General features: G+C 51.9%; 1 protein-coding gene across 1 annotated transcript; it reads left to right on the forward strand.

Annotated features, from left to right (window-relative positions):
- Nucleotides 1–3,611: 3,611 nt before the first annotated feature.
- LY6L (lymphocyte antigen 6 family member L) lies at nucleotides 3,612–5,712 on the forward strand. Its single transcript, XM_043483640.1, has 4 exons — nucleotides 3,612–3,678; nucleotides 4,065–4,154; nucleotides 4,272–4,388; nucleotides 5,459–5,712. Exons 2-4 carry the CDS (start codon nucleotides 4,082–4,084, stop codon nucleotides 5,683–5,685), a joined length of 417 nt encoding a protein of 138 aa, XP_043339575.1. The 5' UTR covers nucleotides 3,612–3,678; nucleotides 4,065–4,081; the 3' UTR covers nucleotides 5,686–5,712.
- Nucleotides 5,713–24,347: the final 18,635 nt, after the last annotated feature.

A 24,347-nucleotide genomic window follows, 5' to 3' on the forward strand; every position in this document is an offset into this window, starting at 1 on the left:
CAACTCCTGCTGCCTTACTTCAGACTCTGTCGAGTCTCTTCAGAGCAAGATCAACTATGTGTTCGGAGCAGACCTCTTTCCTCCGGTGGGAACTTGGTCCTGAGAGCTGTGGGACCGCCGCAGGTGCCCATCGTCCTTATACGCGGCCCGCCCTGGGTACCACCGCCAGCATGCGGGACCCTGCGTGTGTGCCGCGGCACTTTCCCAGAACGAAGCATGCGTAGCCGACTCCGCCGCTCGGCCGGGTGTTTGGGTACAGTCGGGGTGGTGGCTGGCGAGGCCGCCGCAAGACGGGGCTGGGGGCCGCGGAGGCTCAGCGCCCCACTTCTGGAAGCCAATCCACTTGGTCCTTTGTCCTCTCAGCTCCCCAGCACATTTAAATATGACAGCTGCAACCTGCCTGGTATTGTCTTCTTGGTCCCGCGGTAGAACGTGACTGCCGGCCTCCTTCGTCCTGACACATCCCGGACGCCCTCTGATGGCCACTGAGTTTTATATGTTTACCTTGCATCCTGACTCATTACTGATTGTTTTCGAAATTTGTTATTTGTATTCTTTATTCTCCAGGATTTCCAGGTATACTACCACCTCATCTACAGATGGACCTGATTTTACTTCTTTCCCCATTCTAAAGCCTCTAATTAATATTTTATATCAGTGAATACTGGCTGAATTTCAAATAGTGATGAGAATACTTTTCTTATAAGGTGATGACTTTAAGAGATTATATTTAATTGAAGGATAATAATAAGTCTATTCCAAGATACTTCAAAGTCTATAGATTTAATCCTATGACATTTATTTTCATATCTATTAAAAGGATGAATTGTATTAACAAAATCTGTGATATTTAACTATCTGAATCCTAGTAATATATCCTACTTTTTCTTCGTGTATTTTCTTGATGTACTGTTGGATTCTGTTTGTTAATATTTCTTTAAGATTTTTGCAATGATAAAAGATGTTGGTTTGTAATTGTCTTTCTTTTTACAATTTTTATTAGGTTGGTTATCAATATTATACTGGCTTTGTTAAAATAATTTGGAAGTCTCTTTTATGTTCTCAAACAGTCTGTGTCATTAGGAATATCTGGTCTTTGAAGATTTTGTAGAATTTGTGAATTTTGTAGAATTATTTCAGATTGTGAAATAATCTGATCCAGGCCATTTGTTCTGGGATAGTTTCTTATTATGTTTATTTTATACTGAAATTGATCTCTCTCTTTTTTTTTTATTCCCCCAGCCCCACCTGAAATTGATCTCTTAAAGCTTTTCTCTCAACTGGGATAAATTTTGCTTAAGTGTATTTTCCTAGGTAGTTATCCACCTCATTTGAGGTCCCATATTTGCTTAAGGGTATATGAAATAGTCTGTTATCATTTAAAATTTTGTCTTTCAATAATTGCTTCACTCTGTATTTATTATTTGTACATTTGTACTGCCCCTCTTTTTATTGATTAGGTTAGTCAGTTGCTTATCTAGTTCTTTCAATTTTTCAGAGAGCCGAGTTTTTGCTTTATTAGTCATGTCTGGGTGATCTGCACTATCTATTTCCGCTTCCAGCCTGATGATCTTCTTCTCCATACTCTCTTCTGCTGGCTTTGGCTCCTCCCTGCCCCTCCAGGATTTTTGAATTGGGAATTTGAATTCGTGTATTGTCATTTTTTCCCCTTTTACTAAAAAAATCAAACCTCAAGTTTTTAAAAACTTTTCTTATAGTATTGATGCTTGATTATATTCTTGACTATATTTAAAATACTTGGTTCAAATTTTATTTTCTTGAGTTTTTCTTTTTTTAATAATTTCTGCATCTTGAGAAGTCTGATATCAACCTTTTTTTTTTCTCTTTACATATATGGTGTGGGGGGAGGGGTTGCACTAAAGGGTGCTTCTGTATCTTTTACATTTTTTACTAGCGTAGTCTTAGCGCTCACTTTTCTGGGTCATTTTTCCAGAACAGATGAGCACTTTTAGTTTGGAGTTAGGTCGTTTTGTCCTCTTGCTTGCCGGCCCTCACGCTACAGCTTCCAACTTAGGGTCTCACGTGCCTGCCCCCTTGGAACTCGTAAGTGTGAGCTCACTTCTAAGCTGGTCTACTTACGGAGACCATACATGGAGATTTTTCTCCAGTCGTTCCTCACGTTCGTCATTTTTCATCTCGTCTTCTTTTTATTGCCTATTGTTGTTCTGATGCAAGGTGCTCCTTCACACTTTTAAATGTTTTAATTCGGGCAGGAGAGTTTTATTCTGCTCCCTAGTTGGATGTCGGGGACATTTTCCAGGAGCAAGGATTTATCTTCTTCTCCCAGCAGATTCGCGCGCTGGGTCGCAGCCTGCAGGCGCGGGGTCGCCTTCTTCCGGCTGCGCGGTGAAGTGCAGCTGCCCCTGCGTCCGCGCTCGGGTGGTGGGAGGGGTGGGTGTCCACCAACATCTGAGAGTCTGTCTCTCTGGCTGCCGCAGCTCTGAACTTCCCCTTCTCCCTCCCTTCTTTCCATGTGCCACCAAGCCTGCCAAGGGTGTCACCTCCCCCCACCCCACTTGTCTGCTTCTGAAGAAAGGATGCGTCTCCCACTGCTCTCAGCCTGCAGTACCAGGGAGCGGTCCAGGGAGCCTGCCCCCGAGCTGCGGGGACAGCAGAGGAAGGCAGAAACATCGCTGGGGGCCAGGACCTGCGTCCCCCGCTCAGAAGAAAGGACCTTGCCGAAACATGAGCTCACAGGTGGTGACTCACCCTTCCCCAGTGGGGCCCAGGCTTTAACTCGAGACTACCCTGAGGTGTGGGGTCGTGCAAAGCTGTCCCGGCCGCCCACCCCACGCCCACCCAGCCTGCTTAATCACACCCACATCCAACACCACCCAGCGGTTTGAGGTCCCAGACTCACATTCAATTGGATCACTGCATGAAAGGGCAAACGAATAAACAAGCAATGTAAACCAAGATCCGCCCCCAGGCGGGTCCAGTCCCACCCCTTCTGGACCCCTCCAAGCCCCGCCCACACCCGGCCAAAGTCAGGACAGCTACAGGGGCTGGAGCGGTGCCCAGTAAAGGGACCGGAGGCTCTGGGTGCTCCACCACCCCCGACGTGGAGGCTGGGACCTGCCAGGCAAGACAGGGCGGGGGACAGTCCTTCTGGTTGGACCACTGGGAGGGGAGATGATCCCAACCAGCTGCACACCCTCTCAACAGCCAGCACATCCCCTCCCTGCAGTGACGGGAAACTGGGCCTGAAGGGGGTGCTGAGGGTAGTCGCTGGTGGAGGTGTCGCAGAGGTCACCTGGGGGCCAGAGGCAGCCCCTCTCAACCCCCCTTTGCCTAGTAGTCACCCCCTTTGTCCTTCTACCCACTCTCCTGCCGGACCCCTGGGGGCAGGCATTCCCCTGCTGCAAATCCAGATCCGGGACCCACACCCTGCCCGCCTGCTCCTCACAGGTGCTCAGCGGGGCATGATCAAGGAAATAAAGGCAAGAAGGAAAAAAGAAAGGGCCTGGGGAAACATGCAGGCAGGAAGTGGTGTGAAAACCCACCTAGCTACCAGACACCCAGGTGAGAGCCTCTGGGCTTTGGCTCTGCATTCAGGGTGCAGCCTCTGGAGACTGGGTCCCCGGGAGTCAGAGAAGAGGGCAGCATCTCCTGCCACACCTGGACTCAGGCAGGGCCCTGAGAGCCGCTGGTCTCCAGGTGAGGTTGGAGGATTTGTTACAGGAAGAGAAGGAAGTACCCGCCGGGTGGAGCCTGACGGAGGGGGTGAGCCACAGGGGAGACGCCTTCCCTAAACCCCTTCTCCCCTTTCTGCTCCAGCAGGAAGCGGCCATCCTCACGGACCCCAGGAAACCCTCCCCGGAGCAGGGCTGACTTTCCTGGAAGGGCAGTTCCCTGCAGTTGGGAAGGGAAGGGGCGGGAGGAGGGGTCAGGATGGGAGAGAGCGTCCCATGAGAACTAGGATCTGATTGACCTCAAATGAGGGGTCCAGAGCGGAGAGACCCAGAGGATGGGCGGGTGTGACTTGCGGAGCTCTGGGCAAAGCCTCCTTCTCTGCCCCGCCTCCCTCCTCCACTCCCCCTCAGGCTAAGCTGGTGGTGTCATGGGGGCGCTGGTTCTAGCCCTGTGGGCTCTGCTGACGTCTTTGGACCCTGCTGGCGGAGTCAGAGAGCCAGGTAAGGACGGCCCTGTCGGCTGCGGGGGCTCCTGGGGGCGGTGGGCACATCCCACGGCGACGGCCCTTAGCTGGGCGGGTGCGCAGCGCGCTCCTCCGCGCTGGTGCTGCCCCGCAGGGAAGAACCTGAGCTGCTACCAGTGCTTCAAGGTCAGGAGCCCGGAGTTTTGCTTGCCTACAGCGTGCTCCTCCACTGACCAGGTCTGCGTCTCCCACAAGTTGATCATCACCCTGAGTGAGTACTTGGCCAGCACGGAGGGGTACTCCGGGAACTTGGCTCTGGATCCTTTGGGGTCTCAGTGGGGAACTGATGGAGGCTCCCCTCAGGGGACCCCGGCCTGCGCCCGCCTTTGCCTGATCCCCATCCTGAGCACAGGGGAGGGGCCAGCTGCTCAAGGTTGAGCCTGGGGGCTTCTGGAGGGGGCTTCTGGAGAGGGCTGGCCAGTCTCTCTCCTTCTCTGGGGTGTCACTAAACCATGTGCCACTTGGCAGCCCATGATATGATGTAAAGCAATGCATACAGTTGTCATATGTGTGCGTGCTCAGTCTCTCAGTTGTGTCTGACTCTTTGCGACCCCAGGGACTGCAACCCGCCAGGCTCTTCTGTCTTGAATTTTCCAGGCAGGAATACTGGAGCGGGTTGGCATTTCCTACTCCAGGGGGATCTTCCTGACTCAGGGATGGAACCCGAGTCTCTTGCATCTCCTGCATTGGCAGGTGGATTCTTTACCACTAGCACCACCTGGGAGGCCCCGTGCAATTGTCATATATACAATACAATAAGGTTCAACATAGTGAATACCATACATGCAATAGATACAGCACACACACACACACAACACAACAGCACAGCATGAGGAGGAGGTCTCCTCCAAGACGACCTTCTCTTCTGCAACTGGGTTGTTCTGAGTGTCCTGCTTCCCTCCGGAGCTTCCTTCCAAGGTCTCTGCACATCTCTGAGTGAAGGGGGGACAGAAGCCCCAGCTGGGAACAACCGGCTCTCCGGTCGCCCTCCCTTTTCTCTCTGCTCAGCTTCCCCCATCTCCCTAGAACTCCCAGGCCCCTGGCTGCCTGGGTGTCCAGGCTGTGCGTGGCTTCAAGGAAAAGCCCAGACCAGGGCCAGCAGCCCTGAACCTTGCCTTTGCTGTGACCTTGAAGGTGACCTTGGGCAGCTGTGCTCCCAGCGCTTCGCAAAGCCTGGCCTGTGAAAGGGTCAGGAGAAGGTGTCAGTGCCCGCTTGGGGACTGGCCTTCACCACCCACCCTGGGCTCTTCCTCTTCCTGGATGCTGTCCCCTTCCCCACAGGACTACGGGTAAAGACCCTGCTCAGCAAGCGCTGTGCCCCCAGGTGCCCCAACACCAACATGGAGTTCAAATGGCTGTCAGACTCCAGGGAGCTCAGCAAGATTGTCCGGCAGTGCTGCTCCAGATCTCTTTGCAACGGGGCCCCCGCCCCTCAGGAGGGCCCCTGGGCCCTCTCCCGGGGGCTCCTGCTTCAGGTGGGCCTCAGCCTCCTCTGGGTCCTGCTGTGAGCACCTTCCCTCAGCCCAAAGCGCACCCTGCCCCCGTCGCTCTTGAGACCCTGGGTGGGACAGGCCCCTGAGGTGGTCGGAGGTGCCATCACCTCACCATGGGCCTGACCACCTCTCCTGTCCCCAGCAGGGGCCCTTCACTCACACAGCCTGGGATTGTAGCCCCCGCTGTGTTGGAGGGGAGTAAGGAGTGCACATTTCTCAGCTTGGGGTAACAGCCCCTGCCCTGAATGGATGGTCCAGGCGCCAGTGTTGTGGGAAAAGAGGTGGGGAAAGCCAGAGGGTGGCTCTGGCTCTGGCTCTGATCTGCTCTGTGCTCTCAGCCCCTCCACGCCCACCATCCTGGCCACCTCTGTCCCTGGCTCAAGCAGAGTCCTGCAGGGGGACCGTGACCGTCACTCCTTCCAGAGACAATAAAGTCACTGCTTGACCACACCCCCTCCTGCCTCCTCCTCGTCTCTACCCGCTATGCCCAGATTCCAGCTCTTCGGCCAGCTCTCAGCAGACCTCTGTGGTTGGGGTGACCCGGAGGTCTTTGGATGAGAGTCCCAGAATGCCCACCTTAAAGAGGGGCCTCTCTCCCCTTCACTCAGGGCGTGTATTTTCATGCTGAATTTAAACCCCGTCAGGTCCCCTGGGCTGGCCAAGCAAACTGGTCACCATCTACTGCTCCCGTCTCCCCGCGTGAGGTTCCTGGCCCACTGAGGCGTAAGGAATCTCACTTCCTGAGTTTAGGCAGGTCCACAAGGCCAGTGCAGAAGGGAAACGGTCACCCGGTAGAGCTGGGGTCTTCCCTCCAAGCTAGGATCTGTGTGTGTGACCTGGGTCAGAGGCCACCACGCCCTGTCTCCCCACTGCCCTCTGTGCAAGCCAGTCTTTGCTTCCCTCTCCATGGAGAGGGGCATCTTGAGGGCTGAGCGTCCTGGTCTCTGTTCTGGACAGGGGGCCTGGGACTGTAGGCCTTCTGGGCACACTCTCAGCTAGAAATCAGAAACTTTCCTGAATAAATGGATAAATGAGTAAAGAATGAGTGAAGGAAAGATGAAGATGATTGACAACCACATGAAAAAGGTATTCTTGAGCCGTGAGTAGCTGTCTCATGGTGGCTGAGCAGGTGGGCTGAGAAGAAGCTGGAGCCCTCCTCAGCCACTCGGCTTCCCCCAGTCCCTCTGACCTGAGATAATGCTGGGTCACAAGCCTCCTGACACCACACCTTCCCGCTTTCCCCGGGCCTAGCAACACGTGGCCACCCAACCCAAAGCTGTTCTGCACCAAGGTGCAGGCACCACTGTAGCCATCCTCAGCTTCAGGATTTTTGCTGCAGATTCTTTGGCCACTGGAGTCTTTTTTCACAGTCTCTGTTGGGAAACTCAAATCCCGCTACAGCCTCCACTCCAGCAGGTGTCCAGCTTCGTGCCGACACTCAGATGTGCCCAATGCTGTCTCCATCTGATCACGCCTTGCCTTTCCCTTCTGCCCCACGTCCTTCATAATTGAGTTTCTGATTCTCTTAGTTTGTACTACCTTAACTTTAACTATAAAATGGATTTGGTGAGCCAACGTTCATAGATTCCCCATCCCCTGACCTCTGTTCACCGGATCTGCCTGCATGGTTCTCCCTGTCCTCGTCCTGTCGTGGGACCTGATCCCACTGATGGAACCTGGGTGTCCCCCAGATGGCCCGCAAGAGGTCGGGGCTCTGAGAAGGCGGCAGGGGAGGGACTGTGAAGACCAAGGAGGGAACGCTGGTGTGGGGGCATCCTGCCGCTGCTTCCACTCCTTGTGCCCTAAAGAGAGACCCGAGCACTGCGCGTTCCCACCCGCCACGTGTGGTCCAGCCATGGGTCAGGCCGCGTGTGGACGCCACACACCGCAGAGCCCAAAGGACTCTGCTCTCCTTCACAACCTGTCCCCTCCCCCCAACGCCACCAAGGTCTTCTGCCCAACCTTGAACAGAACAGTCTCATACGCTCACGTTGTTCCAAATGTCCAGATTTTTATCATTTAACAATAAATTACCCCACAGGCCATGTTCTCTGACCATATCCACTTAAACTAAACATCTATAACAAAGAAGATAAACTTTTAAATCCCAACTATTTCTGAATTGTTACATTTCATTAGTTCATCTGTTGAACAAGGAATTATAATATTATTTTTTTTAATTCCTTCAACTGAAGGATAATAAAATCAGGACAATCCTCTATTTTAAAAAGAAAGTGGGCAATGCGAGGAAAATGGATAGATTACAGGCTTATGTTATGAAAGAAGATGTGCTGAAACATCAAGAAACCATGTGCTTAAATCTAGAACCTGGAAAAAGAAAAATTAAACCAAAAGAAATCAAAATTAGGCCAAGAGTGTGATTTAGTGAAATAGGAAACCAAAATGAAATAGAGAAGATCCACAAAACTGAGGAACTAACAAGCTGTCTTGGCTGTGATGGTGGCACTATCAGTGTCTACATTTGTCAAGCTCAACAAACTGTCCATTTCAACGGGGCGCTTTTTCTTGGGTATAAATCACTTTAGCAGAGTTGATTGAATTGTCACCAAAGAGTCATTGCATGGAATAGGTATGACTATTCAGATGCAATGAAGTATTTCCTAGTGAAAAATACAGATTACCAAATTTGACCCAAAAAGTAAAATTTCCAAGTTCCTTTTACAAAGCAAGCACAATACTGATAGCTAAACCTGACGATGATACTAACAAGGAAATTAGAGCATCTTTTGGATGAGTGCAACAATCTTAAATAAAGTAAAATATTAACAAACCAAACTCAACAGCATATTATACAATAACATGACTGTGTGTATCAGCCCTGGAGGCAGGAGTTTAACTGTATGGGAAGGTGCTGGAGACAGTCATACAAAGGTGCTGGACAGAAGGATCGGTACTTCCTAACGTTGTATTTGAGACACAAGAAAATGAAAATAAACAAGGAAAACGAGTAGAGGCAAGAGAATGTGGGAATTATAATCTCTATTGCAACTAAATATTATGTTTCAAAAACCCTAAAAAATCAATGGTAAACTAGCAAAATCAATAAAAATCATACAATAAGTTAGTAGAATATGAAACTGAAGTGAAAATCATAGCCGTTTTATACACAGGCGATAGACGACCAGAGGCTGCAACGGGAGAGAAGTTTTTATTTACTATTGGAGAAGAGGGACCTAATATTTAAAAATAAATCTGACTAAAAATATGCAAAATCTAGAGGAGGAAAATTCACCAGACTCCCAAAAGATGCAGCAGTAGCTTTGAACAACTGTAAAAACACTCCTTACTCTAAATATCATTAAAATGTCAGTTCTTTCTAATTTATAAGATTTTTAATTAATGTGATTACCATAAAGATAACAGTGATCTTTTTTTCAATTGGACAAGTTGAAAGACAGGTAAACAAAAACATTCAAGATCAGTTAGGAAAAGAATTAAGTTGTGGGAGTAATTCGTACTACCAGAGGTTAAAATATAACTTCTAAGAAAAAAAAATTTAAACAGTGTGTTACTGTCCTGTGAATGGACAATCAAATGAAGTAGAATAAAAAGACCAGAAATATACCCAAGAACATACGGAAATTTAGTGTATGATAAAGGCAGAATCTCTACTCACTGGAGCAAAGCTGAACCTTTAAAAAATAATTGGTTTGTGAACAAATAAGTGACTACTTAGAAAAAGTCAAAATTGGATCCATACCCATGCATCCATACATCATACCTGAGAATAAACTAAATATTAAACAACTAAAACTATACAAATACCCAGAGAAACAATATGTGAGTATCTTCATAACCTGGGTGTGGAAACAGGCTTTCTATATGTAATTCAAAATCCAAATGCAAACAAAGAGAGACTGATTTGTTTACATACAAATATAAAGATTTTTCATGACATACACACCACCTCCCCCCAGAGAATATAAACAAATTAAAAAATTTAGGGTGAGGGAAGGGGGCTGAATCAAATATGAATGATACATGAAAAAAATTAACAAAGATATATGAGATAGCACATAAATATAAAAAAGTATGCTTGCCCTCAGTCGTGAAGTAAATTCAGAGAAGATGGAGCCATACCTGCCACGGAGGGTGTTGTGCAGAGTGCGGGGCTACAGGGTCAGAGCCAGCCCTGGCTCGGAGGGGACGGACGGACACTCTCCTCGCCCACTGGATGCAGCTATAAAACCAGAATGAAATACGTGGGGAGGCCACATGAGGACTCCGAACAGAAAACAGTAGTAGAAAGATTGGGAAATAAGACTTTAAAGTGGCACCGAAGTGTGGTAAGTTTCCCCCTTTTCATTCCCTCTGGTTTTCTCTAGACTTGACCTATGACAGACAGCCCACTCCACACACCTTGCAGGGTCTTAGTTCCCTGACCAGGGACTGAACCCGGCGCTAGCAGTGAGAGCATTGAGTCCTGACCACGAGACCGCGAGGGGATTCCCAAGACGGCCCACATCCTGAAAGTGAGCATGGACAGAAGACCTGACTCCCTCTTGGGCTAACTCAATGAGGGGAAAATCGCGACTTCAGCAGGCCGCAACACGCCTGAAGTTCTGAGAGAAGGGAACTGGCTTCTCCAGTCAGAGGATCTGTGACCCCATGTCTGTGGGGTAAAACCCACTGACGTTTTTCTCTAGATCTTCCCGCCTCATGACCCCAGGTGTGGCTGCAATGGTGGGAAGTAAGCAGCACTGTGGAATAATTAAGCTCCAGCTTTCTGACTAGATGACGGAAAAGAGGAGCCGCACAGAGCTAGAAAGCGCCAGAGGGACAGCAGGGAGTGAGAAGCCTGGGAGAGAAATCCCGTAAAGATGTTTATGAAAAGATGGTCTTCCCAGGTGGCACTAGTGGTAAAGAATCCGCCTACCAATGCAGGAGATGTGGGCTCGGTCCCTGGGTTGGGAAGATCCCTTAGAGGAGGAAACAGCAACCCACTCCAGTATTCTTGCTGGGAAAATTCCATGGACAGAGGAGCCTGGAGGGCTACAGTCCTTTGGGTGGCAAAGAGTTAGACACAACCAAAGTGACTTAGCACCTTGCAGGCTCACTCCTGCGCTGAGCAGTCCGGTGACGGAGGCTGCAGCTGTGACATCCCTCCCAAGCTCTGAGCTCCTATCAGGAGCTCACAGTGTGGACGACCCTGAGGGAAGGTCTCTGGTGGTCCTTCCTTCCCACAGCCTGGGCATGGCTATGGGAGTCCTGAGTGTGTTTTAGGCACCAGAGGGGGTTCTGTGTGTGAAAGAGTGAACGCGCGTGTCAGAGAGGCTGTGATAGTGTGAGCGTGTATAACTACAGTGCAAGCGTCTGGACCGAAGCCAACACCACCATGAACACAACCACATTTCCTCCACATAAACAAGCCCAAATGAACACACTTTCCACAACACAGTTGGCTGTCACTCTTCAAAAGTGTGAGGCCCTGAAAGAAATCAAGACTGAGGCCTGTTCCAGATCAAAGGGATCTCAGGAGCCCAGACAAGCGGGTGGGACCTGAGGTTGGGTGTGTGGTGGGCAGGAGAAGGGCAAGGGGGGCTCACGCAGACTCAGGAAGGGTCTGTAAACTGGATCATTGTTGCATGTCAGTGTTAACTTTGTCATTTTGACCACTGTACTATGGTTATATGCAATGTTAAAATTTGGAATATCTGTGTAAAGGGTTGTATAGAACACTTCTATACTTGTTTGCAACTTTTTATAAGTCTGAAATTATATTCGAATGAAAAGTTTACGCTATGAGCCCCTCTTAACAGAATCCTAATCTTGTATTGCTTTCATATAACTAGAGAAGGATATAGATTTTGCCCAAACTACCACCCTTCACTTTATCCAAAACATTTGATAAGTAGTATTTTCCTTATCTATTCTGGGTCTTTCAAAAAATATTTAAGGACTTCTCTGGTAATCCAGTGGTTAAGAATCTGCCTGCCAATGCAGTGGACGCCAGCTTGATCCCTGCTCTGGGAAGATCCCACATGCAGCAGGGCGACTAAGCCGATGCACTCAGAGTCTGTGCACCACAACTGGAGAGCAGACCCCACTCCCCTCAGACAGAGGAAGCCTGAGTGCAGCCAGAAAGAAAGAAATGCATTTCTAAACCCAGTTAGTGTTAAAAATGTTAAAAAACATTTCAGATGTCCTCTTCTAAAAAAAAAACTATGCTACTTTGAAATGCTTTTTTTTCATTTCTACATGTGAAAAAATATTGTACTTATCTTTTTTGTTGTTGACTTCTCACTTAATTGCACCTAAGTCAGAGTCTATAGTCCCAAGGTATGATATAAAGAGTTTTGAGAAATGATAAAATCTGGACACTTTGAACATATTTGAAGCACTGGAAGGTCTTGGTCAAGTCTTGGTTGCAGCACCTGAGTGCCAGGGGCAAGGGTGTTTAATTACTGCCACAGAGCCGTGGGGCCATCTGTTCTATGGAGTGTGAACTTGATACAATGAACTGTCCTTTCTCACCCTGTCCCTTGGCCCCCACTCTCCTGGGCACTTGGGGCTCTCTGTGGACCCCACAAACCTCTCCCCCACCTCTCCACGGTGTGGGCTCCCTCCCTGCTCCATGGGGCCAGTCACATCAGAGCTGATGGCTGAGTCTGCTGCTGGCCTGGGTGGGTGGGCCTGCAGGTGGGGAGACCCTGCCCCCTCCCTCCCACCCAGCTGTAAGTCAGTTCCCCCCCACCCCGGGGCCTCAGAGGCTGCATATTTAAGACCCCCAGGAAGCCTTCGTGAGAACAGGGTTGCTTCTTACTTGCATCGGGGTACAGCGCAGGTCTGGGGTTCAGGTGAGGGTGCCTGGGACCAGAACCCACGTCATCAGGACAGACGATCAGAGAAGCCATGAGGACAGACATACCTGGGCATCAAGGGTGTGCCGGGTGTGGGGCTGAGGGAGATGGGGGCGGGGAGAGCAGGAACAGGAGAAGCCTGAGGCCAGAGGTGTGAGGGTAGGCAGCTCCTCTGCCTCCCCCCTCACAGGCCTGGCTGACCGTGGGGTCCTCCTGAGCCTGTGGTGGGCCCCGCTGTGTGCAAAGAGAGCTGAGGCCAGCAGAAGTGGAGGGGGGCCTGCAAGGCCTCTTCAGCGTGGGTTCAGGGCTGTGTGGACAGGAACCACGGAAAGGGAGGATAGTGACACCAGCCTGCAGGTGTTGACTGCTGAGTGTCTGAGCCGGGTCCCAGGAGGCACTTGTGCTCAGGGCTGGGGGTCAGCTGGGGCACTGGGAACCTGTGGGCACCAAGGGTCTTCAGCGGGCAGTGGCGGGGTGGTCGGTCCCTGGGTGCACCTGAGTGGACAGTGTCCCACCCGGCCTCCCCGCAGACCCCGGCCTCCCAGCAGATCCCAGCCTGCAGTGCTAGCATGGCCAGAAGGCCGACTCCTCCCCTCACTGCTTTAAAGCTGCCTGCCCCCCCCCCGCCCCCAGCACTCATGTTGCTTCTCCTCCAAGGCCGTCTCCGGGTGGGTGAGTCCAGGGCGGAGCTCAGCTGTCAGCCTGGGGGTCCCTGGTGCGCCCTGTGAGTGGGGTCAGGCGTCTCCCCCTCCAGACACCCCATGCTCTGCTGCTTCCTTCCATGCAAAGGCCACGGGAACGTGCCAGAGTGAAGGAGGGGGTAACCTGAGTGACCTCGGGAGGGCGTGCTCTGGAGGGGGCATCAGGCCAGGGGCCAAGAGGCCCTCAGAGCCCCACGGAGACCCCACTGGGCTCAGAGGCTGCCAGTGCTCCCCTCGGGTCCTCTCCCCACCTCTGCTCTGAAGGAAGTGACTCCAGGGAGCCCGTGCCCCTGGAGAAGCTGGTCCTTGCTTCTGTCCCCCCCTCATTTCTCACCTGTCCTTCCACTTCTACCCTCCTGGGGCGGGGGTGACAGACCCCTGGGGTGAGCCCCAGAGCGGGCACAGGCTGCCTGGAGCTGCGAGCCTTCAGGCCCCGGCAGCTGCCCTCACCTGCCCCATTTTTGGAAGAGGGGTCCGCAGGCCTCCTGTGGGTGTTCCAAGTTGTGCTCCAGCTGGAAAGCCTCTTTATGAGGTTGGGTCTCTCCTACCCCACCCAGTAGGAGCTGGGGTGGCTGTTTGGTGATTTTCTCCCTATCTGTGGATTGTCAGAGGGACCCCTGCAGGCAGGCCCTGGCAAAGATGTCTAAACATCCCTGTCTGGTACTGCTGAAAACTGGGCCGAGCCCGCCTGGCCCCCTGCGGGTGCTAGGCAATCCCCTGCTCCCCTAAATTCTGCACCCCCACCCCATGGCATGCTGGAGAACAGGGCTGTGGGGCTGCAAGGCTCACTCTCCGGGACCTGCCAAACCCGCAGGTGGTCGGGAATGCCCTGCCTTCCCCGCGGCCCAGAGGCCTGGCTGGGAGCAGCCCTTTTCTCCATCTCAGGTTCTGAAGAAGAGACGGTGATCCCCAGAGGGTGACCCTCGGAGCAGGATCAGACCCCCAGAGAAACATCAGCATGCCCAGGCCACCCGCTGCCCTGTGAGCCTGGGCAACTGCGAGCCTCTACCCTGCGCGGTGGGCTCCTGCTCAGCCAGGGGCCCGGCCTCTTCCAGGCCCGGCTCTGAGCACCCTGCTTGCCCGCCCCCCCGGCTCCACAGTTGCTCAGGCTGAGCTGCCGCCCATGGAAGGTGCAGGGTGGGAGGCGGTTGGCACTGGTTGGAATCCTGAGCGCAGCAAACAGGACCAGTGCACTTCCTTGTGCTGGGGCCAACACGGAGCTACTGCCCTAGTCGCCAAATCACAACCTGCGTCCCTCACAGGGAGGGGCAGGCTCCCTGTGACTCCGTGTGGGCCGGCGAGGGGACAGGGCCGGGTGTGGGCTGGGCCTCTAGACAGCATACTGCAGTCAGCTCGGTGAAGCCACGCCCGCCGCTCTGTGCCTGGCTATGCTGTGGGCTGGCTCTGGGCAACAGTGGGGTCCTGGGACGTCCCCTGCGTGACCTGGACTAAGCTAGAAGTAACTCAGGAAATACCTGGAGTTCAGTCCTTTGAGCCAGTGACCATGGACCTTTTCTGACCATGACATCTCCAGAAACATGGCATGTGAATACACACACACATACACACACATAAACTCACAGTCACATGAATACATACATATATACACACCTATACACATCCACACATATCCACGTTCACATAAACACACACACATACATACATATGTATACACTCACAAGTACGTGCACATACACGGATAAGCAAGATTGTAACACACACACACATACATGGGAAGGAAGGGTTAAGGACTGATCCACCTTCCTCCCTCCCCTGAGGACGCCTTGGAGAAGGAGAAAAATTAGAAGAGAGAAAGAGGAAACCAGCAGGCAAACATCCTCACGAACTTGCCACTCAGAGCCTCATAGCAAACAGACAACGGGGTGTCCTTACCTTGGCCTGGTCGACGTATAATAAACACATCTGGAGCTGAAGGGCCTGGCCCTGGGAAGCGTCAGGTCCTCCCCTGAGATGACTGGCATCTGAGGGGGATGTTTGTTTCATAGGAACCACTCAGTCCTGGCCGTGGCCTTGCACACTGCTGAGCGCCCCTCAACCTGGACCCCAGCGAGGGAGGCGTCGGGGAGGTGCTCGGTCCCCGTGTTGCCCTGCCTCCCACAGCAGCTGGACAGTCCAACTCCCAAACTGCTTCCAGTCAGGGCTGTGATAGGATCGCTTTTGTTAGGATGACAAGAAAGGCTTAGTTGCTCAGTCGTGTCCAACTCTTTGCAATCCCAAGGAATATAGCTAGCCAGGCTCCTCTGTCCATGGCATTCTCCAGGCAAGAATCCTGGAGTGGGTTGCCATGCCCTCCTCCAGGGGATCTTCATGACCCAGGGATCGAACCCACATCTTCTCTGTCTCCTGCATTGCAGGCAGATTCTTCACCACTGAGCCACCAGGGAAGGCCCTTGATGAGAAGAGAAGGAAGTGGGAAACCGAGGCCCTGGGAGCCAGGATGCCGGAACACACACCCTTGACAGAGGACAGCGGAGTCCTGAGGCAGCCATGGTGACCAGGTGCCACCAGAGTGGGAGACAGACCTGGACCCACGGAGCTGCCAGGGGACAGACAGAGGGACGTGAGGAAGAGGAGTTTATTCTCTGGCTGCTGTCCGTAGGTAAAAGTTAGCCCTTGAGACGAGCTGGGATAATGAGAAAGAGGTCCGACCAGTTTTCTACTCAATGGAAAGTCTTTTCTCTTGTGACCCATTAAACAGATGCCACTCTCTGGTAACTCAATTAAGAACTGATTACTCAAAAACCCATGCTGTGGTGGACGGCCTTACCCAGGTAACCGTGGAGTCCCACAGCTGTGTCATGCAAGAGCAGGCTGCTTTGGGGAGCAGTGGCGGCAGAAGACCCCTCACCGCCTTAGCAGTGGAAGGGTGCAGGGGCTCTGTCAGTCCTCAGCTCCCTGCCATGCACTTGCCTCGGCCCAAAGTAGCAGCTGCCTTTTCATGCCACTTCTGGAGCCTGCTGGGTCCGCTTCTACCCTCTGAGTGGTCAAATACCTCGATTTGTTAGAGTTCCCTGACATTATACTCCCCGTGTTGAGACAACCTGGGTGATTTCTGTCTCCCCAACTGGCACCAGCCCAGCCACTAAACAGACGACTCGTTGGGGTGTTTGAATTTGGGGGGAAAATCACTTTCCTCATCCAGGAATCCTGTGATTTCTGCTTACAAAGCAGCTGGGGAAAAAATCTGAATGTGAAACGGGAACTGAGCCTAACCAAACCTCAGGACTCTCAGGGGACATGGCCCGGCAGTGTCCTCAACAGACCACAGCGCGCTCAGGCGATATTAGAGTGGCTGCGTCTAAGGGGGAAGAGGCACGGCCTTTGCTGAAATCAAAACTGCTACTGGGACTCCAAGGCTGCCTGAAGAGCTCCTCTGGAGCCCCCGGGAGAGCCCTCCAGCTAGATTCCTCCCCCCAGCAGAACCCTTGAGCTGGACCCCCCAGGGAGAGCCCTCCGGCTGGACCCTGGGAACCCTGCCATCATCCTCACTGCTTTGCCAGCAGCCACAGCTCAGCTGCTCAGCCACCTCACAGTCCGTGCCCCAGGGACCTCCTGCATCAGAGGTTGGGTAGATTGGACTGGCTGCTCTGCTCAGTCCTCAGGGACTGAAAACAAGGTGTGGGCCAAGCTGGGCTATTGTCTGATGCCCAGGGGCCTCATCAGGTTGGTGACAGAACTCTTTATCTTGTGGGGCTGAGGGCCCCCTTCCCTTGTTGGGGGCCACTTGAGACCCATTCCTTTTGGGTGCATCTGTCTCCCTGATGCCCCTTCTGCAGGGTGCATGAGGTTCAATGGGCTCCCGCACACCTGTGCACCTCAGGGTAGGTGCCATGTCTGCAAATCCCTTCAGGGCATGGAGCCCAGTGCTTGCCTGGGTCACTGGGACAGGAATCCAACTCAGATTCCTGCTGATTTATGCACTCTGCCTCACAGCATCACCTGGACCATCTAAGTGTGAAAGGGAAGCAGCGTGCCTTGGTCCCTTGATTCCTAGACCAGCTGGAGCCGTTCAGCACACCATCCATGACTGCAGCTGCCATCTGCTTCCCCCTCAACGACCTGCGGAGATAGCGCCAGCGACGCTGGGGGCCGGGAACGCTGAGCAGCCTGGCCCGGTTCTGGGTGGCCGGGCCTGCTGAGCCCCTGCCTGTTGTGGAGGGGGGGTGGGCAGTGGCTGCCCCCCTGCGGTGTCAGAGCATGGTTTCTCCCCTGGATATGCCCAGTGTGGACGGGAGGGCACTCGAAGCCTGGACAAGACCCCCACCCCCACCCTCCCCGCCACCTCAGGTGCACTGGGAGATCCACTGCAGCCTCCAACATAGCCAGGCTGCACAGGAGTCTGCAAGAAGTGCCCTGGGAGTCTACCCTCAGGGACACACCACATGGACTCCCACACTCAGTGACGGAAACATGTGTACTAGCCTGGATGGGACTGGCCCCTCCCTGCCAGAAGTTCGGGGCGGTTAGGATTCTGTCTTGGGTTACTGAGTCAGGTGGAAGTAATGTTCCTAGGAGCTCAGCATCATGAAGAAAAGGATCTGCTGTCCACAGTAGGGACACCAGAGGGAGAGCCCTTCCAGGAGACTGGCCTCTGCTGGAAACTAGCTTGAGAGGCCAGTAAGGGCCAGGGAACGAGCTAGTCAAGAGGTCACACTGCCAACAATCAAGAGGTCACGCTGCCAGCAACCAGGGGGTGGGGGGGCACCTCCCCCAACCCAGGAGGGCTCTATGCATTCCCGTCACTGTAGCACTGTGGCACCTGGTGCCTTTAGAGGGCAGTGGCGAGCAGCAATGGAGATGCAGACATAGAGAACAGGCTTATGGATATGGGTGGAGGAGAGGAAGGAGAGTGGGGGATGAATGGAGAGAGTAGCATGGAAGCATAAACACTACCATATGCAAGATAGACAGCCAGTGGGGATTTGCTATGTGACTCGGGGAACTCAAATTGGGGGTCCTTAACAACTTAGAGGGGTGGGAAAGGGTGGGAGGTGAGAGGGAGTTTCAAAACGAAGGGGACACATGTACATCTATGGCTAATTCATGTTGATGTATGGCAAAAATCAAACCAATATTTTAAAGCAATTATCTTTCCATTAAAAATAAATAAAAAAATTTTAAAAGGTCAGTGGCCAGGCAGGGTTGGGTAGGGGTATTTACTGGACATCACTGGTCAGTGTGGGCTATGTTATTTTCTGATGACCTGAGAAGAATATATAAAGGAAAGCCTACTCTACCATTGCTGAACCATCTGGGCTGAACATTCAAGCCTGCCATGGGGAATCAAGTGCAGGGCCCAGGCTAGAAGGACCCTGTGCACACACACAGCATCAGTGCAGAGCTGGGACCCTGTGCACACACAGCATCAGCGTGGAGGTGGGACCCTGTGCACACAGAGCATCAGTGTGGAGCTGGGACCCTGTGAACACACAACATCAGTGTGGAGCTGGGACCCTGTGCACACACACAGCATCAGTGTGGAGCTGGGACCCTGTGCACACACACAGCATCAGTGTGGAGCTGGGACCCTGTGCACACACAGCATCAGTGTGGAGCTGGGACCCTGTGCACACACACAGCATCAGTGTGGAGCTGGGACCCTGGGCACACACACAGCATCAGTGTGGAGCTGGGACCCTGTGCACACACACAGCATCAGTGTGGAGCTGGGACCCTGTGCACACACAACATCATGTTGAGTGGACCCTGTGGCCAACAGAGCATCAGTGCGGAGCTGGGACCTGGCACACACCACAGCATCAGTGTGGAGCTGGACCCTGCTGCACACACAACACAGTTGGAGGCTGGACCCTTATGCACACACAGCATCATGCGGGAGCTGGACCTGGCACACACAGAGGCATCAGTGTGGAGCTGGGACCCTTGTGCAACACAGCGATCTGCGGAGCTGGGACCCTGTGCAACACACAGATCAGGTGGAAGCTGGGACCCTGCTGCACACACCACCGCATTCAGTGTGGAGCTGGGACCCTGAGCACATGCAGCATCAGTGTAGAGCTGGGACCCTGTGCACACACAGAGCATCAGTGCGGAGCTGGGACCCTGTGCACACACAGCATCAGTGTGGAGCTGGGACCCTGTGCACACACACAGCATCAGTGCGGAGCTGGGACCCTGTGCACACACAGTATCAGTGCAGAGCTGGGACCCTGAGCACACACAGCATCAGTGTGGAGCTGGGACCCTGTGCACACACACAGCATCAGTGTGGAGCTGGGACCCTGAGCACATGCAGCATCAGTGTGGAGCTGGGACCCTGTGCACACACATAGCATCAGTGTGGAGCTGGGACCCTGTGCACACACACAGCATCAGTGCGGAGCTGGGACCCTGTGCACACACACAGAGCATCAGTGTGGAGCTGGGACCCTGAGCACATGCAGCATCAGTGCAGAGCTGGGACCCTGTGCACACACACAGCATCAGCGTGGAGGTGGGACCCTGTGCACACAGAGCATCAGTGTGGAGCTGGGACCCTGTGCACACACAGCATCAGTGTGGAGCTGGGACCCTGTGCACACACACAGCATCAGTGTGGAGCTGGGACCCTGTGCACACACAGCATCAGTGTGGAGCTGGGACCCTGTGCACACACACAGCATCAGTGCGGAGCTGGGACCCTGTGCACACACAGCATCAGTGTGGAGCTGGGACCCTGTGCACACACAACATCAGTGCGGAGCTGGGACCCTGTGCACACACAGAGCATCAGTGTGGAGCTGGGACCCTGTGCACACACACAGCATCAGTGTGGAGCTGGGACCCTGTGCACACACAGAGCATCAGTGTGGAGCTGGGACCCTGTGCACACACACAGCATCAGTGCGGAGCTGGGACCCTGTGCACACACAGCATCAGCGCGGAGGTGGGACCCTGTGCACACACAGCATCAGTGTGGAGCTGGGACCCTGTGCACACACACAGCATCAGTGTGGAGCTGGGACCCTGTGCCCACACAGCATCAGTGCAGAGCTGGGACCCTGTGCCCACACAGCATCAGTGTGGAGCTGGGACCCTGTGCACACACACAGCATCAGTGTGGAGCTGGGACCCTGTGCACACACAGCATCTATGCAGAGCCGGGACCCTGTGCACACACACAGCATCAGTGTGGAGCTGGGACCCTGAGCACATGCAGCATCAGTGTGGAGCTGGGACCCTGTGCACACACACAGCATCAGTGTGGAGCTGGGACCCTGTGCACACACACAGCATCAGTGTTGTGCTGGGACCCTGTGCACACACACAGCATCAGTGTGGAGCTGGGACCCTGTGCACACACAGCATCAGTGCAGAGCTGGGACCCTGTGCACACACAGCATCAGTGCGGAGCCGGTACCCTGTGCACACACACAGCATCAGTGTGGAGCTGGGACCCTGTGCACACACAGTATCTGTGCAGAGCTGAGACCCTGTGCACACACAACATCAGTGCGGAGCTGGGACCCTGTGCACACACAGCATCAGTGCAGAGCCAGGACCCTGTGCACACACACAGCATCAGTGTGGAGCTGGGACCCTGTGCACACACAGTATCTGTGCAGAGCCGGGACCCTGTGCACACACAGTATCTGTGCGGAGCTGGGACCCTGTGCACACACAGCATCAGTGCAGAGCTGGGGCTCTTCTCCACTAACCATGATGTTTCTGTCTGGACGTTTTGATCATCTTTGGGCAACTCTTAGGGTTTCCCTGATGGCCTTGTATTAAAGAATCCTCCTGCAATGCAGGAGACACAGGAGACAGGTTCAATCCCTGGGCCAGGAGGATTTCCAGTGGAGGAAATGGCAACCTGCTTCAGTATTCTTGCCTGGAAAAAATCCCATGGACAGAGGAGCCTGGCGGGCTATAGTCCATGGGGTCTCAGAGTTGGCAACTAATAAGAAAACCAAGCATTCAGGAAGAAACTCATGCAGCTACTCAATGCCCCAACCCAGGGGAGGCCCCAAGGACTAACAGAACCCTCCGCTCCAGTTCTTAAACCCAACATTTGAAGCAAATATTTCAAGGGACCCTCCTAGGCTCCAAGCATGGTGATTCTCATTAATCACAGAGGTTCTGTTCTATGAAGTCAGTGAGAACACAGAGTTGGCAAGTACACAACCAACGTTTCCAGGGAAATACAGGGCCACCTTTCCACCAGTCCATCAACACATAAATATCTACAAACTACATATCTGATTAGCGGTTAATTTCCAAAATAGATACAGAACTCATACAGCTCAAAGACAAAAAAACAAGTAATCCAGTTTTAAAATGGGCAGAGGACAGATGGCTAACAGATTCGTGAAAAGATGTTCAGCATCACTAACCATCAGGGAAATGCAAATCAAAACCACAATGAGATAACGCCTCTCACCTGTCAGAATCAGTTCAGTTCAGCTGCTCAGTCATGTCTGATTCTTTGCAACCCCATGGACTACAGCACGCCAGGCCTCCCTATCCATCACCAACTCCTGGAGTTTACTCAAACTCATCTCCATTGAGTTGGTGATGCCATCCAACCATCTCATCCTCTGTCATTCCCTTCTCCTCCCACCTTCAATCTTTCCCAGCCTCAGGGTCTTTTCCAATGACTCAGTTCTTCGCATCAGGTGGCCAGAGTATTGGAGCTTCAGCTTCAACATCAGTCCTTCCAATGAACACTCAGGACTGATCTCCTTTAGGATGGACTGGTTGGATCTCCTTGCAGTGCAAGGGACTCTCAAGAGTCTTCTCCAACACCACAGTTCAAGAGCATCAATTCTTGGGCGCTCAGCTTTCTTTATAGTCCAACTCTCACATCCATTCATAACTACTGGAAAAACTATAACGTTGACTCTGTGAACCTTTGTTGGCAAAGTAATGTCTCTGCTTTTTAACATGCTCTTTATTTTGGCCATAACGTTCCTTCCAAGAAGTAAGTGTCTTTTAATTTTATGGCTCAGTCACCATCTGCAGTGATTTTGGATCCCAAGAAAATAAAGTCTGTCATTGTTTTCACTGTTTCCCCAACTATGTGCCTTGACGTGATGGGACCAGATGCCATGATCTTAGTTTTCTGAATGTTGAGCTTTAAGCCAATTTTTTCACTCTCCTCTTTCATTTTCATCAAGATGCTCTTTAGTTCTTTGCTTTCTGCCATAAGGGTGGTATCATCTGCATATCTGAGGTTATTGATATTTCTCCTGGCAATCTTGATTCCAGCTTGTGCTTCATCCAACCCAGTGTTTCTCATGATGTAATCTGCATATAAGTTAAATAAGCAAAATAACCATCATGAAAAAGAGCAAATAACAAGTGTTGACCAAGGTGCAGAGAAAATGGAACCCCTGTTCACTTTTGGTGAGAAATAACTTGGTACAGCCACTGTGGAAAACAGTATGGAGTTTCCTCAAAAAATTAAAAATAGAACTATCATATGATACAGAAATTCCAAAGGAAACAAATATCTCTATGTCAAAGAGATATCTGCACCCCACGTCCATAACAGCGAGATTTACAATAGCCAAGTCATGGAAGCAACTTAGCTTCTGTCAACAGACAAATAAATAGAAAAGCTATGATAACATGGATGGACCCTCAGGGCTTCGTGCAAAGTGAAATGTCAGGCAGAGAAAGACAAATACTGTATGATCTCACTTACATGTGGAACCAAAAACACTAAACTCATAGACACAGGGAAGAGACTGGTGGTTGCCAGAGGCAGGTCATGGAAGGTGGAGGAATGGGTGAAGGTAGCCCAAAGGTAGAAGATTCCGGTTATAAGATAAGTAAGTCCTGGGTTACAATGCATAGCACAATACTGGAGTTAACATTGCATCATGTATTTGAAAGTTGCTAAGAAAATAGAGTTTAAAATTTCTCAACATTAGGAAAAAATAATTTGTAACTATGTGAGGTGATGGATATTAACTAAACTTACCATGGTCACCAATTCACAATGTATAGACATATCAAATCATTGTGTTATATACAGTAAATTCAATGCTGTCTGTCTGTCAATTATTATCTCAGTGAAACTGGGAAAGAAACATAGCCTTGATTTATGTGTGTTCCTGTTTAAAGACACCATATTTAACATATAATGTTGATTCATGAGCACTGAAATGGTCATCAGCGCTGGGGCTCACGCTTGAGCAACACACGTGTTTTCTCTGTATGGCACATCCCTGCCTTCTTATGCTCAGGACACTAGACAGCACTTCAGCTCCATCCCTGGGGGTCACTTTAAACAGCATGATCACCAACAGAGAGCACAAAAAACCCAAAACAACCTGCCACCAGACAGACCAAGAAACACGAAAGCAGAGCCTCCTCTTTTCAGACTCAGTCAGGGACAGGCGTCCACTGGACAAATCTTCTACTGCTCTCCGTACACCTCCAAACATCTGAGGAAGCATGGCGGCTGTTGATTTGAGTTACAAACAGACGTTAGCGAGTAGGCAAATTCACAAATACAGAATCTGAGTAAGAGGATCAACTGTAAGTAAATCTCAATGGGCATGAACGGTGGTCTCTTGGTACCCAAAGTGCTTTCCATGAACACCAACCACCAGGCACCAAAGGAGCTAAGAGAACTGCTGTTTGGAATAACCAAAATCTAACAAAAGGTTAGATTCATTGGACGGACTGATGCTGAAGCTGAAACTCCAATACTTTGGCCACCTGATGCGAAGAACTGAGTCATTGGAAAAGACCCTGATGCTGGGAAAGATTGATGGCAGGAGGAGAAGGGGATAACAGAGGATGAGATGGTTGGATGGCATCACCGACTCAAACTCGATGGACATGAGTTTGAGCAAGCTCCAGGAGTTGGTGATAGTCAGGGAGGCCTGGTATGCTGCAGTCCATGGGGTCACGAAGAGTCGGACACAACTGAATGACTGAACAGAAAAGGTTAGGAAGAAGTACCAAAATTAAAATCCTATTTTCTGATCATTAAATCTGCAACCCTTCTTTCTGGTCTAGTCATAAGCCCGCAGTCTCATCAGCTGTCCCCAGCTGAGGCTTCCCCTGAATCAAGACATACACCCGTCGTTTTCATGTCCAGCTCCAAAGCGCTTCTCCCTTCCTCCCCCAGGTCACCCCTGCCACCCCTGACCCCTGGTCAGCACCTGCTCTCACCTGGACG

This window comes from Cervus canadensis, chromosome 12 (genome assembly GCF_019320065.1).
Source record: "Cervus canadensis isolate Bull #8, Minnesota chromosome 12, ASM1932006v1, whole genome shotgun sequence".
Lineage (NCBI taxonomy): Eukaryota > Metazoa > Chordata > Mammalia > Artiodactyla > Cervidae > Cervus > Cervus canadensis.